At 37.7% G+C, this 16,690-nt stretch overlaps 8 protein-coding genes across 8 annotated transcripts; 2 read left to right on the top strand and 6 right to left on the bottom strand.

Annotated features, from left to right (window-relative positions):
• Positions 1–467: 467 nt before the first annotated feature.
• LOC137798918 (histone H1-like) lies at positions 468–1,189 on the bottom strand. The gene has a single exon (XM_068595946.1). It carries the CDS (start codon positions 1,166–1,168, stop codon positions 530–532), a length of 639 nt encoding a protein of 212 aa, XP_068452047.1. The 5' UTR covers positions 1,169–1,189; the 3' UTR covers positions 468–529.
• A 3,688-nt stretch (positions 1,190–4,877) lies between these two features.
• Positions 4,878–5,506, top strand: LOC137798920 (histone H3). The gene has a single exon (XM_068595947.1). It carries the CDS (start codon positions 4,904–4,906, stop codon positions 5,312–5,314), a length of 411 nt encoding a protein of 136 aa, XP_068452048.1. The 5' UTR covers positions 4,878–4,903; the 3' UTR covers positions 5,315–5,506.
• Positions 5,507–5,983: 477 nt separating this feature from the next.
• Positions 5,984–6,454, bottom strand: LOC137798922 (histone H4). The gene has a single exon (XM_068595949.1). It carries the CDS (start codon positions 6,438–6,440, stop codon positions 6,129–6,131), a length of 312 nt encoding a protein of 103 aa, XP_068452050.1. The 5' UTR covers positions 6,441–6,454; the 3' UTR covers positions 5,984–6,128.
• Positions 6,455–7,608: 1,154 nt separating this feature from the next.
• On the bottom strand, positions 7,609–8,655 carry LOC137798921 (histone H2A-like). Its single transcript, XM_068595948.1, has 2 exons — positions 8,165–8,655; positions 7,609–7,979 (listed from the first exon to the last, which is right to left on the bottom strand). The coding sequence occupies exon 1, from the start codon at positions 8,622–8,624 to the stop codon at positions 8,241–8,243; it is 384 nt and encodes a 127-aa protein (XP_068452049.1). The 5' UTR covers positions 8,625–8,655; the 3' UTR covers positions 7,609–7,979; positions 8,165–8,240.
• Positions 8,656–9,680: 1,025 nt separating this feature from the next.
• Positions 9,681–10,397, bottom strand: LOC137798923 (histone H1-like). The gene has a single exon (XM_068595950.1). The coding sequence runs from the start codon at positions 10,370–10,372 to the stop codon at positions 9,755–9,757; it is 618 nt and encodes a 205-aa protein (XP_068452051.1). The 5' UTR covers positions 10,373–10,397; the 3' UTR covers positions 9,681–9,754.
• A 3,024-nt stretch (positions 10,398–13,421) lies between these two features.
• LOC137798925 (histone H3) lies at positions 13,422–14,000 on the top strand. The gene has a single exon (XM_068595952.1). It carries the CDS (start codon positions 13,439–13,441, stop codon positions 13,847–13,849), a length of 411 nt encoding a protein of 136 aa, XP_068452053.1. The 5' UTR covers positions 13,422–13,438; the 3' UTR covers positions 13,850–14,000.
• Positions 14,001–14,316: 316 nt separating this feature from the next.
• LOC137798926 (histone H4) lies at positions 14,317–14,772 on the bottom strand. Its single transcript, XM_068595953.1, has one exon. It carries the CDS (start codon positions 14,760–14,762, stop codon positions 14,451–14,453), a length of 312 nt encoding a protein of 103 aa, XP_068452054.1. The 5' UTR covers positions 14,763–14,772; the 3' UTR covers positions 14,317–14,450.
• Positions 14,773–15,555: 783 nt separating this feature from the next.
• On the bottom strand, positions 15,556–16,135 carry LOC137798924 (histone H2B). The gene has a single exon (XM_068595951.1). It carries the CDS (start codon positions 16,118–16,120, stop codon positions 15,746–15,748), a length of 375 nt encoding a protein of 124 aa, XP_068452052.1. The 5' UTR covers positions 16,121–16,135; the 3' UTR covers positions 15,556–15,745.
• Between the last annotated feature and the right edge of the window lie 555 nt (positions 16,136–16,690).

Raw genomic sequence — 16,690 nt, forward strand, 5'->3', positions numbered from 1 at the left:
TATATACTTAATCATTAAAGGATTATGTCATTTTCATCCATTGGACAATTTTTTATATGACACATAAATCCAAGTAGTTTTGAAATAAAGTACTCTTGTGTTTATTTTAGTATGTATGTATTTAAGTATTCAAAGTACTGAGAGAAGTTTCCTAAAACAGGAACTAGTTAAATCAGACTTTCATGTATGTTATTGATGCCATTTAGACTGTTTCTCTAGTTGGAAAGTCATACATATTGTGATTATCTATATTTAAATAGATTGTTATGTGTGAACTTTTACCGTTATCTGCTGCAAATGTCCCACTGTGTGCATCAGGAAAATCCAATATAAGTAGACATTTAGATAAATGTCATATTTACTATATTCATAGTTTCACAGTCCGTGTTCAAACTTTGTGACTTGTTTACATGTCATCACAAATACACAACGCATATAATAATATTACTATGTAAAAAAAACAAACGAAGAGCTCTTTTGTGTATTTGGGTGGCTCTTAAAAGAGCCGTTGTTGTGGAGAGAAACAAGTTTACTTCTTCGCTGGTTTCTTGGCTGCAGTCTTCTTCACGGTTTTTTTAGCTGCAGTCTTCTTCGCTGGTTTTGCAGCTTTAGGTTTAACAACCTTCTTCGTGACTTTCTTAGGTGTAGCCGCCTTCTTGGCCACCTTCTTCGGGCTCTTTGTGATCTTCTTCACAGAAGTTTTCTTAGGTGTCGCGGGCTTCTTTGCCTTCTTGGGTGTTGTCTTGGCTGCTTTTGGCTTCTTTGCTGCCACGGGGGATTTCTTGGCGGCAGTGACCTTTTTCGCTGCAGGCTTTTTAGGTTTGGCAGCGGGCTTCTTCGCCACCTTCTTGGGCTTCTCAGCGACCTTGGCCGCTTTGAAGGAACCACTGGCCCCGGTTCCCTTGACCTGTACGAGGTCTCCTTTTTCCAGCAACCTCTTGACGGTGCGTTTAACGAGGTTGTTTTTTTGCTCCACGTCATAACCACAAGCGGCCAGGTCCTTCTTCATGGCCACATAGGACATCCCCTTACGGCTCTTAGATGCGGTCACCGCTTTCATGATTAGCTCGCCGGCGTTGGGACCGGGCTTCTTGCCTGGCCTGGGCGCTTTCTTCTTCGGGGATTTCACCTGAGTGGCCGGTGCGGCGGCTGGAGCGAGTTCTGCCATCGTGATAATTCAGCTGTTCTGTTCTCGTCTCTTATGACTGATAGAAAACTCTCTGCGAGGAGGGGAACTTAAACACACCATGAGAACCGTGGAGACTCAACCCAGCCTGTCTCTTGCCGGGGCAGCGGGAAAACTCAGTCACTTGTGTTTTCTCTTCGCCATTAAATGTATAAAATACATATCTAGAGGAGGAAAGAAAGCCTGAAATGTAATCGAATTGATATAGAAGGAGTTTATCTTCACTTGTTTGGGAAATAAACATCATTGCGCTTCTGCATTTAGTCTGTAAAGCGTTTATACATCTCCCATCATCTTCTGTGTGAAACGCAGCTGAGTGTCTTTTCTTTGTGATTTCTCTCCTAAATGCTTTAAAATACATCAAAACCCCGAGAAAAAGAACTCGACAGCGAGAACAGATGTTTGTTCAGAGATCCAAAGTAAAATAACTCCACTCTTGTTCTTATGTATTTGTTAAAAAGAGGTTCATCTGGTGTCTGCTAACACACTCCTGTTGGGATAGACCACAGGCTGAATTCTCCACTTCCTGAAACACACTGTCCTTTATTTATTCATTGTTTATTTATTTATTTACAAAATAAAATGTGTTGGATAACACAACCAGAACACAAATGTTCTTACTTATAATTTCCTTTTAGACATACAAGCTGACATGAACTCTGGAGCATTATTTATTTATAATAAGCCCCACAAAGACTCTCAATGTTTTGATTTTCATGGCTGATGTCAATTATATTCCATCATAATATGGTTTAGTAATTTAAAATATGGCAGTTAAGCACTCTCAATCTGTATGAAAACAATATTAGAAAAAACTTAAACATCATTTTTTTGGCATAATACAATCTCGCCAAACAGTAGTCGTGATTTAAATGGTTTTAAATTAGTACATAACTCACTTAATAGAAATTGGTGTTATCCACTTATGAATATACTTTCGTTTTCCTTTTGATTTTGTCCCAAGGATTACTTATTATTTTGTATGATTTCTATTCAAATTTACAGTTTTTTTTATGACAAAATGGCAAATTCTCATTTGGGCTTTCATCTGTAGTTCAAGTCAAATTCTGTTAAAAGACGAGCTGCAGTGCAAACCATCTGACTGCGATGGATGTTCAAATGGAAGGAAAAGGAAATATTTTTCATTTCGGAAAATAGTGGATAGTTTATTACAAACAACATAATGCAAAGCACAACATTTTTAAATTTCAATTCAAACAATATTAACTTACTGTGATTGTACAACCTTTAGCACTGCAGAATAGTGTGGAAGAGTACACGTGAAGCTATTTACAGAGTGGACAGTGAAGACTACCAGAGAGAGATATTCAGGAGAAGAGAAAATGGAAATATTGGAATCATGGAAGAAATGATTGTGCCAGAGAGGAATCAAAGATTATAATATAAACAAGCAAACATGTAAACATAATAATCCAAAACAACAGAGCAATAGCAACAGTGCAAAATAGAAAATAATATCAAAAACAGTTTGATAAATTTGGTAAAATAACTAAACTAGAAAAGATGACAATATAATAAAGACAAAAATACAAGTGTATCAGAAGAAATACATTAGTAATATGAATATGATGTATGTACAAGAGAGTGTCAGTAGAAGCAATATTATGATTTCATTATATTTCCTTTATTGTTTCTTTGAAATTGCTACTTTTGATAAAAATAATAAATACACTTTACTAGAATAAATAATTAAAGACATACTGAATTAAAATCCTTTTTTGTTCACAGGTCTGAGCAAATAAATCACATATGTACCACATGTATAATTGTATAGTTATATTGGCATGGCTTATTACGTAACTTCTTATATTATATACTAATATACGTTTAAACCATTGTTTTCTGTAATAAATCTGAGTATTTATTGTCAGTATGCATGTTGTTTGCCATTTTCCTGAATAATTAATTATATCTTCATGAACACCAGAATAGACATGTCGTAATGGTGCCGACACGCCTTAGTGTTTTTCAGTGACAAAGTTGGAATGGAAAGTGATGCGTTATGAAAAGTCTGCTCAGGTTTTGAATCATAATACGTTTTTTAATATGTTTAGCGTGTTTAGTGAGAGAGTTTTAACCAATATAATTAGAATAGAACATCACGGTCAAATAAGATGAGATCAAACTTTTTTTTTAACCAAATGGACATTCCTGTCAAAAATACTTTCATTGATTACATCAAAAAAAAAAAAGCAAACAGTAAAAATACAATATTAAAATATATGAACGATGGAATTACAATTATTAAGTGTAAAAGAAACACTACCGACACCATTGCAAAATAAAACACAATATAAGAGAGGAAAGTAAAAATGTCACTGCGAACAAAACAACTAAACACTCAACAAAGCATCGACTGTTTGCTTCCTGGCTCCTCGATGGTGGAACGAGCTCCTCATTGACGTCATTGACAGCAGGAAGTGTTTACATCTTCCACCGCAAAGTAAAACCTCATCTCTTTTGACTGCACCTTGAATAAAGACAGTAGCAGCAGCACTTTAGCAGCACTTAGATGCTGATAGAACTTTGTAGTTTGACTTTGTTGAATAAATTGTTCTCTCTTGAGAACCGTACTCACGGTTAAATGCACTTATTGTAAGTCGCTTTGGACAAAATCGTCAGCTAAATGACATGTAATGTATTGTTATGTAATATATATATATATATATATATATATATATATATATATATATATATATATATATATATATATATATATATATATATATATATATATATATATAATGTGTGTGTGTGTGTGTGTGTGTGTGTGTGTATGTATGTATGTATGTATGTATGTATGTATGTATATATATATATATATATATATATATATATATATATATATATATATATATATATATGTATATATATATATATATACATACATATATATACATATATATATATATATATATATATATATATATATATATATATATATATACATACATACATACATACATACATACATACATACATACATACATACATACATACATACATACATACATACATACACATATATATATATTGTGTGTGTGTGTGTGTGAGAATAATACACTTGCAGGTCGGCAGGTACTCGTTCCAGGATTAAAGACTCATGTACAAGTTAATATAGGCTTGAAAGTCATTTAAAATTGAAGTTCAGTGTTTAAAGTATATGATTCTGATTGTGGAGAAAACTAAAATATATGACAAAATTCACACTTCTGCAGTGTAACATCTCTCTGACTTTGAATTACTTGTTGAGGTACAACAATATTTAATTTACATAATATTTAGGAACCTCACACAAATTTCAATTAACTCTTACTTTGAAATAAAGCCTGCACATGTATATGCTATCTTGTTTTTCAGTGATATACACAGTCCATTATACTTCTAAAGTATTTATGTACAGCATTTGTTTTGCTTGTTCTTTGACAATATGGAAGTTGTTTATTTTTGTATTAAATATTGAGTACTTGTATTTGCATTGTATTATTTGCAAGGTACCACAATAGACCAATGAGCGGGACTGTTGAAGTTTCAAATGTATTTTATCCAATAGCTGAGTTGCATAATCACGTGCACACATTGAACCAATCACCATCGCCTTGGCTCCTGCTCTAGCTATATAAATGAGATAGCGGCGCTTTGACATACACAACCACTTTTCTTTCTTTCGTAATAAGAAAAAGACGACCAGTAACAATGGCCAGAACCAAGCAGACTGCCCGTAAATCCACCGGAGGAAAAGCTCCCAGGAAGCAGCTGGCAACCAAAGCTGCCCGTAAGAGCGCCCCGGCGACCGGCGGAGTGAAGAAGCCCCACCGTTACAGGCCCGGTACCGTGGCTCTGAGGGAGATCCGCCGCTACCAGAAGTCCACCGAGCTGCTGATCCGCAAGCTGCCCTTCCAGCGCCTGGTGAGGGAGATCGCTCAGGACTTCAAGACCGACCTGCGCTTCCAGAGCTCCGCCGTCATGGCGCTGCAGGAGTCTAGCGAGGCTTACCTGGTCGGCCTGTTCGAGGACACCAACCTGTGCGCCATCCACGCCAAGAGGGTCACCATCATGCCCAAAGACATCCAGCTGGCCCGCCGCATCCGCGGGGAGCGAGCTTAGACTGACCCGACCCCAGTGAACCCCAACGGCTCTTTTAAGAGCCACACACCCGCCTCTGAGAGCTGTGTTCCGGTCTGACAAACACGTGCTGCACCATCTAAAGCACTAAGTTAACACGAATGAATTATGTAAATGGTTAACTTCAACGGCTGGATACGAATTCTGCAAAAGTAATATTTGTATTTATAAATTATGTTTTTAAATCAAACTTTATTTAGTAGTTCAATATTGAAATAATAAAATATGAATTCCTTAAAGAAGCATTTTATGAGTTACTAACAGCCTTTTGTCGTTTTGCTTTCTTCAAGAAATTGTATTTGTTCTGAATATTTACATTATATTGGTTCATTTTATCTTATGAGTTTACTTGAGCAGTGCTACTGTTATCCTGTAATTTCCCCACAGAGGGACTAAAGGATTTATTTTATCTTGAATCCAGTGTTACAAGTTGTTGTATAAAACGCGGAAATGAATCTCAATGATTAAACCAAATTGTGTATTTTAATTGAACATTTAAAAACTTTCACAAATATCATACTTTGTTTTTTAAAGGTCGGGATTAAGGTATATTATACATTCTAAGGAATCAGGATTTCATATTGAACTATTAGTTACATTTTAGTTTTATCAGTTATAACTGTTAGATAAGATAAAAAGAGAAGCCATTCATTGTTATGCAATTTGTACTTCAGACATACAGAAGTATATATTTTATTTTGTCTTGTTACTGAAATTAATCATCAGGACAGGAGCTCTCAGAGTGGGTGGGTGGCTCTTAAAAGAGCCGTTGTGTCGTGTGGTCGTCGGTCAGTGTTTAGCCTCCGAAGCCGTACAGGGTGCGGCCCTGCCTCTTCAGAGCGTACACCACATCCATGGCGGTGACGGTCTTCCTCTTGGCGTGCTCGGTGTAGGTGACGGCGTCACGGATGACGTTCTCCAGGAACACCTTGAGCACACCGCGGGTCTCCTCGTAGATCAGACCGGAGATACGCTTCACTCCGCCGCGGCGAGCCAGACGGCGAATGGCGGGCTTGGTGATGCCCTGGATGTTATCACGGAGAACTTTCCTGTGACGCTTAGCGCCTCCTTTGCCGAGTCCTTTGCCTCCTTTACCGCGTCCACTCATCTTGTCAGAGTCTAGTTGGATGAACTAATGCTGAGGAAGCAGAGAGCGTCGGTATTTAATTCCCACCTGCGGACGTATTTGAAGACACACCCCTCAGCCCGCCCGCATTTTTCTTAAGGACCCTATAGCGTTTGAGCCGCCCGTTTATGATACAAAATAAATAAAAACTTCACACTTTGTTACCGACATTATCTACATTTATCTAAATCTCATATATTTAATATATCACAGATGGTACTTAAAAAAACAAAACAGGTACACCTACATTATTGGCTGTTTTATTTTTTAACAAGACACTGTGTGACGTTGTAGTAATATTAAAATAAATACATCACAATACTCATATAAATTGTTTGTTTATCAATTAATTACAAAATGACACCTGTCATCTGACTTTTGGTTTCCTCTTCAATTAAATCTTAGTTTCCTCATTAATACAATTGCATTGTTTAGCTGAGTTCTTAGAAGTAAATCCAGGATTAATTTGTGTTTTCATGAATGTTTAATAATTAAGAAATGTGAAGACTTTTAAGCAGCAACTGTTGACAAATGTACCACATAATAATGTTTGTTTCCGTGAAGCACTAAAACCTTCTTTTGTGTTTTTGGTGCCTCTTCTTGCAATAATAATTCTGTTTCTGGTTATTGATATTCAACATAAAGAACCAGAGACCTGGTTGGTGTCGTCAGAACCGCACAGATGATTGTGGGAGTTATCCTCCCTGACCAGAGGAAGGCCAGAAACATCTGCAATCAGTGATTACTTGTTCTGGTTATATTACTGGTTACCAGTAACCAGTAAAATATATATATATATATATATATATATATATATATATATATATATATATATATATATATATATATATTATATATATATATATATATATATATATATATATATATATATATATATATATATATATATATATATATATATATATCTGCATGAATAGCGTATTCATGGTTGTAAAAAGATAAGTACTACCACTAATATAGTTCTGAACAGTTATTCTAGTTACTAGTCCACTAAAGAGACCCATTCAGCTTAAATCCTAGTTATTTAAACATATTCTGGCACTTTACCAAGAGCCAAAGCCCATTAGAGGAGAGCTGGGCCAAGAGGTCAAGAAGGCCCCCCAGTCCAGTGAAGTTGAGAGGGAAAGCCTTGTAAATTTCCAGAAGGACACAGTAGGACCAGAAACATCTAGACTTGTAAGCTAACTTTAAGCTAAAAACACCTGATTATTACTGGATTGCATGTGATGAGCAGTCAGACGTTCATGCTTTTGCGGGGAGTTCACGATAACTTTTGCATTATGGGGGAGCAATCTGTGATGCGCCATGGCTTTGACACAACAACGCAACTTCAACACTGCACTCTTCTCCACACTGTCAGAGCAGCTTGTAGTGTAGGACTTGAGGCTCCAGACAGAAGAGAACTTTAAGACTCTTTTTCGTGAAGCTACTTAAACAGGTTTTCATGGCCTTCATCCGCTGCTTCAACTTGTTGGGGAACAGCGCCCCCATGTGGACAGGCTGAACAGCAGAAAGAGAAATACAGGTTTAAAGAGAATACAGGTTTCAAACTGATTTTAGCCTCTGTTGACCAGGTTCACTTAGTTTAGGCCATTAAAACAGGAGAATTTACCCATAGATGTAATAATGTTAAATAGTGAATAATAAAGCTTGTGTGTGTTGCAATGTGAATCATTGATGCATACAATAAAAACAGGAAGTTTCTCTTTGAGAGTGGTGGGTGGCTCTTAAAAGAGCCGTTGGGTGATGAGAGTAGGGCCTCTACTTCTTGGTGGCCTTCTCGGTCTTCTTGGGCAGCAGCACCGCCTGGATGTTGGGCAGCACGCCGCCCTGAGCGATGGTCACGCCGCCCAGCAGCTTGTTGAGCTCCTCGTCGTTGCGGACGGCCAGCTGCAGGTGACGGGGGATGATCCTGGTCTTCTTGTTGTCGCGGGCAGCGTTCCCGGCCAGTTCCAGGATCTCAGCGGTCAGGTACTCCAGCACCGCCGCCAGGTACACCGGAGCTCCGGCGCCGACACGCTGGGCGTAGTTACCCTTCCTCAAGTGTCTGTGGACACGGCCCACGGGGAACTGGAGCCCGGCTCTGGAGGACCTGGTCTTGGCCTTCGCTCTGGTCTTGCCGCCGGTTTTACCTCTTCCAGACATGATTCACGGTAACTATTTTGTTCCGGTTAAGAGAGAAGGTAGCGCGCTGACGGTGAAGCTCAGATTATAAAGGAGCACCTAGTCGCTCATTGGTCCGGTACAGCAGTACGATCATCCAATCAGAGAAGACGACGTCACCGTGTCAGTTGAAGACTCCCGCTCTGCATGCGATTTATACAATGAGACGTTTTAGGTCAAAATAAACACAAAACCTCAATAAAACACGACTTTAAACGTGTATGTATGTACATACAACCAGTTTGTACGTGATACAGATTTATTAAAAAACACACTGAAGTAATGAAATCATTATAATAAAGGACATTTTAAGGAGATGATGAAATATGTTTTGTACATGAATACCATTACATTTAAGTGATTTTGAACTTGTATTGAACACATTCACGTCTTAGTCTAGAAAAAAGTAGTGTTGGATGTAAATACAGAAAGTACTGCGATACTTTACTTCAGTACAAGTACTTTACAAATACTCTTCAAGAAAAAGGACATTATTGGAATAAATGATACAAACAAATGGAGTAACATTGTGTTGTTAGAGGAGTATGAAGAATAATTACATAAAAAGTACCTTGAATGTGTACTTCATGAATATTTATATTTAAATGGGTAATTTAAGAGTCTCAGTGTTTTAAACTTATGAGTTTGAACTTAATCATTGTAGGATAGTGTTATTGTCATCTAATGTATTTTTTATATGACAAATAAATCCAAATAGTTTTAAAACAAAGTACTAGTTTGTGTTTATTTTAAATGAAATATAAGATACATAGTTAGAGTACTTCATATATTGAGAGTACTTAAAGTACTGAGACAAGTTTCCTAAAACAGGAACTAGTTAAATCAAAGTTTCATGTATGTTTTTTTAATGCTTTTAGACTGTTTCTGTAGTTGGAAAGTCATAAATATTGTGATTATCTATATTTAAATCCAATATAAGTAGACATTCAGATATATTGATAGTTTGTTTATAGTTGGTGTTCAAACTTGTGACTTGTTTACTCACAAATACACAACGCATATAATAATATTACTATGTAAAAAAAAACGAAGAGCTCTTTTGTGTATTTGGGTGGCTCTTAAAAGAGCCGTTGTTGTGGAGAGAAACAAGTTTACTTCTTCGCTGGTTTCTTGGCTGCAGTCTTCTTCACGGTTTTTTTAGCTGCAGTCTTCTTCGCTGGTTTTGCAGCTTTAGGTTTAACAACCTTCTTCGTGACTTTCTTCGGTGTAGCCGCCTTCTTGGCCACCTTCTTCGGGCTCTTTGTGATCTTCTTCACAGATGTTTTCTTGGGTGTCGCGGACTTCTTCGCCTTCTTGGGTGTTGTCTTGGCCGCTTTTGGCTTCTTGGCGGCGACGATCTTCTTAGCTGCAGGCTTCTTAGTTTTGGCGGCGGGCTTCTTCGCCACCTTCTTGGGCTTCTCAGCGACCTTGGCCGCTTTGAAGGAACCACTGGCCCCGGTCCCCTTGACCTGTACGAGGTCTCCTTTTTCCAGCAGCTTCTTGACAGCGCGTTTAACGTGGGCGCTGTTCTGGATCACGTCGTAACCACCAGCGGCCAGGTCCTTCTTCATGGCCACAAAGGAGACCCCACTACGGCTCTTGGATGCGGTCACCGCTTTCATGATGCGCTCGCTGGCACCGGGCCCGGACTTCTTGCCTGGTCTGGGCGCTTTCTTCTTCGGGGATTTCACCTGAGTGGCCGGTGCGGCGGCTGGAGCGAGTTCTGCCATCGTGATAATTCAGCTGTTCTGCTCTCGTCTGTTATGACTGATAGAAAACTCTCTGCGAGGAGGGGAACTTAAACACACCATGAGAACCGTGGAGACTCAACCCAGCCTGTCTCTCGCCGGGGCAGCGGGAAAACTCAGTCACTTGTGTTTTCTCTTCGCCATTAAATGTATAAAATACATATCTAGAGGAGGAAAGAAAGCCTGAAATGTAATCGAATTGATATAGAAGGAGTTTATCTTCACTTGTTTGGGAAATAAACATCATTGCGCTTTTGCATTTAGTCTGTAAAGCGTTTAAACATCTCCCATCATCTTCTGTGTGAAACGCAGCTGAGTGTCTTTTCTTTGTGATTTCTCTCCTAAATGCTTTAAAATACATCAAAACCCCGAGAAAAAGAACTCGACAGCGAGAACAGATGTTTGTTCAGAGATCCAAAGTAAAATAACTCCACTCTTGTTCTTATGTATTTATTAAAAAGAGGTTCATCTGGTGTCCGCTAACACACTCCTGTTGGGATAGACCACAGGCTGAGTTCTCCACTTCCTGAAACACACTGTCCTTTATTTATTCATTGTTTATTTATTTTTTTTAATTCATGATACAACCATGTTTACATATTCATTTCTATGTTAAAATATTTGTGACGCTTTAAATGCTCTCAGCTGCCAGTTTTGAGCTGAACAAAACTGAAAATACTATGGCGATATTCCAAGTTATTTATAGTTGAAATAATAAAATGTTTTATAATAGAATTCTCTCATATTTTAATCATAATGAGATTTCTAAGGGGCCAAATAGTAGCAGCATTTATGGCATCCACAGTTTTTGAAAGTTGGGTAACTTTGTTTTTGTTGTTTCAGTTCATGCATGCACTCTCCTCAATTGAACAAAAGACAACAAAAACAAAAGAAACACATAATTCGGATAGGAAGACGCAAATTCCTGCCACACATTGGAATTGATGCATTTTCATTTCTAGAAATAATTTTGGTAGAAACATTATAAGTATTGGGTCATCAAGGTCTGATATATGTCTGATGTTACGTTCAAAATGAAAGTATCTATAAAAAAAAATCAGATAATTTTTTAAGACTATATTTTTTCTTTATGGGTTGAAAGTCCTTTTCTGTCAGGGAATATAATGTTGTTATACCTTTTGGGACCCAGGACTTATGTCTATGATTTAATTTAGTTTAATACACATTAAATGTTCTTTAAAAGTAACACTTACAAATATACGTTTTTACTAAGGATCAAAACATGTGATCAACACGTCTCTCACGTGTTTCTTTGCTTTTTTTGTTGTCTGTTCCTGACTTTATCTGTAGTGTTGCAGGCCGAACAAAAATGAAATATCTTGTTTCCATACTATCGACAATGAATAGCAATTAAAGTATATTTTTCACTGCTATGCTTTTCTATATATTGACATTTCCCACACTGTCCAGATATTATACATTATTATTATTATTATTATTATTATTATTATTATTATTATTATTATTATTATTATTATTATCAAATATACTTAAAGTACCAAACGTTTTAACCTGCAGCTCAGAATACATTTTCATGTATTGGTTGATGATATATGTATTTTTATTGTTCTGAATCTAACAACGGAAGTAAAATGTATAGTCCCACAATATTTCCCACCCTGTCATGGAGTAGAAGTATACAATACTTCAAAGTGTACTACTTTGAAGTATTCTAAACTTCAAAGTAGTACACTAGTACCATGTCAGCTAATGAAATGACAACATCATATCGTCTCAAAGCTAGGGTTGCCCATTCCCGCCAAACACACAAAAAAAAATTAGGACCCAAAAAATAAAAATTAAGACCAAAAATTAGGACCAAAAAAAAATAGGACTAAAAAAAATTGTCTTATTTTTTTCCTAGTCTTTTTTTCCCGTTGACTTGAAAAAAAGGCAAAAAATAAATAAATAAATCATGTTTCATTCCAGGACAGAAATGAGAACTTGAATATAATTTTAGCTAATATTTGTACTTCATTGGCTATTTTTAAGAACTGAGTAAAATGCAAAGTCCACACATATATTGAATGATTTATTTACTTTAAAGTAACCCATCAACAGACTTACAGGGAGTTGACATTGCCAAGTTATCTTTTAGTAAATAACAAGAGCACTTGAATATAAAACAATGTTTGCAATGTTCAATTAAAAGAATATGTAAATTGAAACAAGATTGGACTATCATGTGACAATACATATTTACATTTAAATGAAGGTATTGTAAAACCAAAGTGATGTAATAACGTATTGCTTACATGTTTTTTTTTGTTGTTTTTTTCGTCAACAAAAAAAAAAATTTTTTTTTTTGGTCCAATCTTTTTTTTTTGGTCCTATTTTTTTTTTTTGGTCCTAATTCTTTTTTTTCGTCTTAATTTTTTTTGTTCTAATTTTTTTTTTGGTCTGGCGGGAATGGGCTTCCATACAGGCTGCATTGGAAAACGTAGAAATGTATTTTCACTCTACTCCGCGACGATTACGTTTTCAAATATATTTTCCAACATTTTTTTTTTTTTTTAATGGGCAATAGTGTATTTCCTAAACTTTGGTCGTGACTCGTCCTAGTGTTTTATTTATATATATATATATATATATATATATATATATATATATATATATATATATATATATATATATATATATATATTTATATATATATATATATATATATATATATATATATATATATATATATATATATATATATATATATATATATATATATATATATATATATATATATATATATATATATATATATATATATTTATATATATATATATATATATATATATATATATATATATATATATATATATATATATATATATATATATACATCAAGAAAAGAATTCTCTAATGTCAGTAAAGAGTTCAACTTTGTTTTAAGTTCTCTTCCTGTGGCGCTATCACGTGGTTAACTTGGACCAATCAGCGTTCCCTTTGCTCCGACTCTGGATATATAAAGGAAACGTCGTCGCTTAGAAAAACTACTTTTCTTTCGTAATAAGAAAAAGACGACCAGTAACAATGGCCAGAACCAAGCAGACCGCCCGTAAGTCCACCGGAGGAAAAGCTCCCAGGAAGCAGCTGGCGACCAAAGCTGCCCGTAAGAGCGCCCCGGCGACCGGCGGAGTGAAGAAGCCCCACCGTTACAGGCCCGGTACCGTGGCTCTGAGGGAGATCCGCCGCTACCAGAAGTCCACCGAGCTGCTGATCCGCAAGCTGCCCTTCCAGCGCCTGGTGAGGGAGATCGCTCAGGACTTCAAGACCGACCTGCGCTTCCAGAGCTCCGCCGTCATGGCGCTGCAGGAGTCTAGCGAGGCTTACCTGGTCGGCCTGTTCGAGGACACCAACCTGTGCGCGATCCACGCCAAGAGGGTCACCATCATGCCCAAAGACATCCAGCTAGCCCGCCGCATCCGCGGAGAGAGAGCTTAGACTGACCCGACCCGAGTGAACCCCAACGGCTCTTTTAAGAGCCACACACCCGCCTCTGAGAGCTGTGTTCCGGTCTGACAAACACGTGCTGCACCGTCTAAAGCACTACAATAAGGCTATATCACTAAGTAAAAATAAGTTATTCAGTTTAGCTTGATTATGTGTATCCTATAATTCGGTTTGAGGGATGAATAATTCGTAATAGTCATAAAATATTGGTATAAAAAACATGTAATATTTCCAAGTTTATAAACTCGGTGGGTTAATGTCGTGTCAAATGCACGAGGCAAATCACAAGCAAATTATATTTATACAACTTGATTGATATTACATTCAAAAACAGTGTCGTGTGGAATTATAATGTGCATATAAGCATTTAGGTGTGTCTATGTATGATTAGTGCTACTTTGTGATAAGACTGGTAATCACGTCGCATGATTGAGGCTTTTCGAATAAAGATTACTGTATTTAGAACACCTCTTTTAATGAATTACACTCAATTAGTTCTTAATATTACTAATGGTATATATGGGAAATAGCTCTCAGAGTGGGTGGGTGGCTCTTAAAAGAGCCGTTGTGTCGTGTGGTCGTCGGTCAGTGTTTAGCCCCCGAAGCCGTACAGGGTGCGGCCCTGCCTCTTCAGAGCGTACACCACATCCATGGCGGTGACGGTCTTCCTCTTGGCGTGCTCGGTGTAGGTGACGGCGTCACGGATGACGTTCTCCAGGAACACCTTGAGCACACCGCGGGTCTCCTCGTAGATCAGACCGGAGATACGCTTCACTCCGCCGCGGCGAGCCAGACGGCGAATGGCGGGCTTGGTGATGCCCTGGATGTTATCACGGAGAACTTTCCTGTGACGCTTAGCGCCTCCTTTGCCGAGTCCTTTGCCTCCTTTACCGCGTCCACTCATCTTGTCAGAGTGTGGTTGGTTAACCAAATACTGAGAAAGCAGAGAGCGTCGCCATATAAACACCACCTGCGGACGTAGTTGAGGACAAATGGGCGGCAACAGTTCGTCTAACAATAGAAACAAACGACCGTGTGTTAATCTGTGAATAATCTTTATGCCTCGAGTTTACAAAAGACAAAAGATTTTCCCAATTGTGTCAGATTTCAGAATAATTAAACACCATTATTTACAGTGCAATACTGATACTATCGGTTTAAATACACCATATTCAGATTTGTAATCTGTATATTTTGTTACTATTGCAATTCATATAAAGTAATTACAGTATTACTATTAATTTGAGTAATATAATGAATGTGTATACCATTCCTGTATTTTGTTATATTAGGTGTAATATTCTGCTGAATACTTTCCTATTATTACATAACTATATAATGAATGAAATAACTTTGTGAAGAAATCGTGAATAAATATACTGAAATGTTTTCTCTGTGTATCAATATTTACATAAAGATTGACAAATGTGAATCATTGTGTATTAAATTGTGTAGACTGAACAGCCAGCATGGTGTGACTGATGGTGAAATTTATGACATGAATATTTTACACATAAAGACACTCAGACTTATGGTTCACTATAGGTATGAACTGCTTTTTGTAGAGACGTCCAGCTGCTCAACAGCTTTTAGATGTATTCAGGTGCAATGTTTTGCATATACACTTTAGGATTATTTTCTTTCTTCAAATTCAAGACTGCATTCATTTTTACTGCCGGTCCGCACAACGTGGCCAGTCTACTATGCAGTTCTGTCTGCAGAGGCAACATATGTGCATATTTATTTTAATATGAAACGAAGTGGTTTATGTAGTGCCACATCATGATTAAGATATAACATAACACTGCAAAGGAGTGTGGCTCTTTCAGAAAAAAGTGTGTGGCTCTTAAAAGAGCCGTTGGTTGGAAAGATGGTGGAGGGGACAGTCTACTTGGAGCTGGTGTACTTGGTCACGGCCTTGGTGCCTTCAGACACAGCGTGCTTGGCCAGCTCACCGGGCAGAAGGAGGCGGACGGCGGTCTGGATCTCCCTGGACGTGATGGTGGAGCGCTTGTTGTAGTGAGCCAGACGGGAAGCCTCCCCGGCGATGCGCTCAAAGATGTCGCTCACGAAGCAGTTCATGATGCCCATGGCCTTGGAGGAGATGCCGGTGTCGGGGTGAACCTGCTTCATCACCTTGTACACGTAGATGGCGTAGCTCTCCTTGCGGGACTTGCGCCTCTTCTTGCCAGACTTGGCGGCGGTCTTGGTCACCGCTTTCTTGGATCCCTTCTTGGGCGCTGGCTTTGATGGCTCAGGCATGATTACAGTTCTGGTGGTGGCAGAAATGCGTTAGGTGAAGGCGGTACGCTGCTACTACTTAAACACCCTGCATGCAAATAAGGCTGTGCTGTTTCCTCTCTGCTATTGGCTGAGTGTCAGTGACGTCGGTGCATGTTGCTTTCTCAGACTTTAACGTCGTTCTGGTTGAAATAGAGGTACACAGGGTACTGCACTGTAACAATAGAGGTACAAGGAGGAGGAAGAACCAAATAATTAGCAAAGAGAAAAGCAGAATAGTAATTTCTGATCAGTTTTGATCGACAGTAATGGAACATGTTTTCGTTTATATGCAATTAGTTTTGAGATTAAAAATCTACTTCTCCCTGAGAACTATGTTTTGAACAATGTGTTTTCTATTTATTGTATTGTTTACTGACTGCTTGATAGTGTAGATTATTCTGATCACTTGGTTTATTTTAGAGCAATGTTGATTATGAGCACAGATAAAACTGTTGAGACCAAAGTTTCATTTGCAAGAGTATTCAGGTTTTGTAAATAGTGCTTAAAGATTAGGTTTTGTAAATAGTTCATAAAATTGGTGACGGTTTC

This window comes from Clinocottus analis, unplaced genomic scaffold (genome assembly GCF_023055335.1).
Source record: "Clinocottus analis isolate CAN_PGR_092001 unplaced genomic scaffold, fCliAna1.0.p SCAF_322, whole genome shotgun sequence".
NCBI classification, from domain to species: Eukaryota; Metazoa; Chordata; class Actinopteri; order Perciformes; family Cottidae; genus Clinocottus; species Clinocottus analis.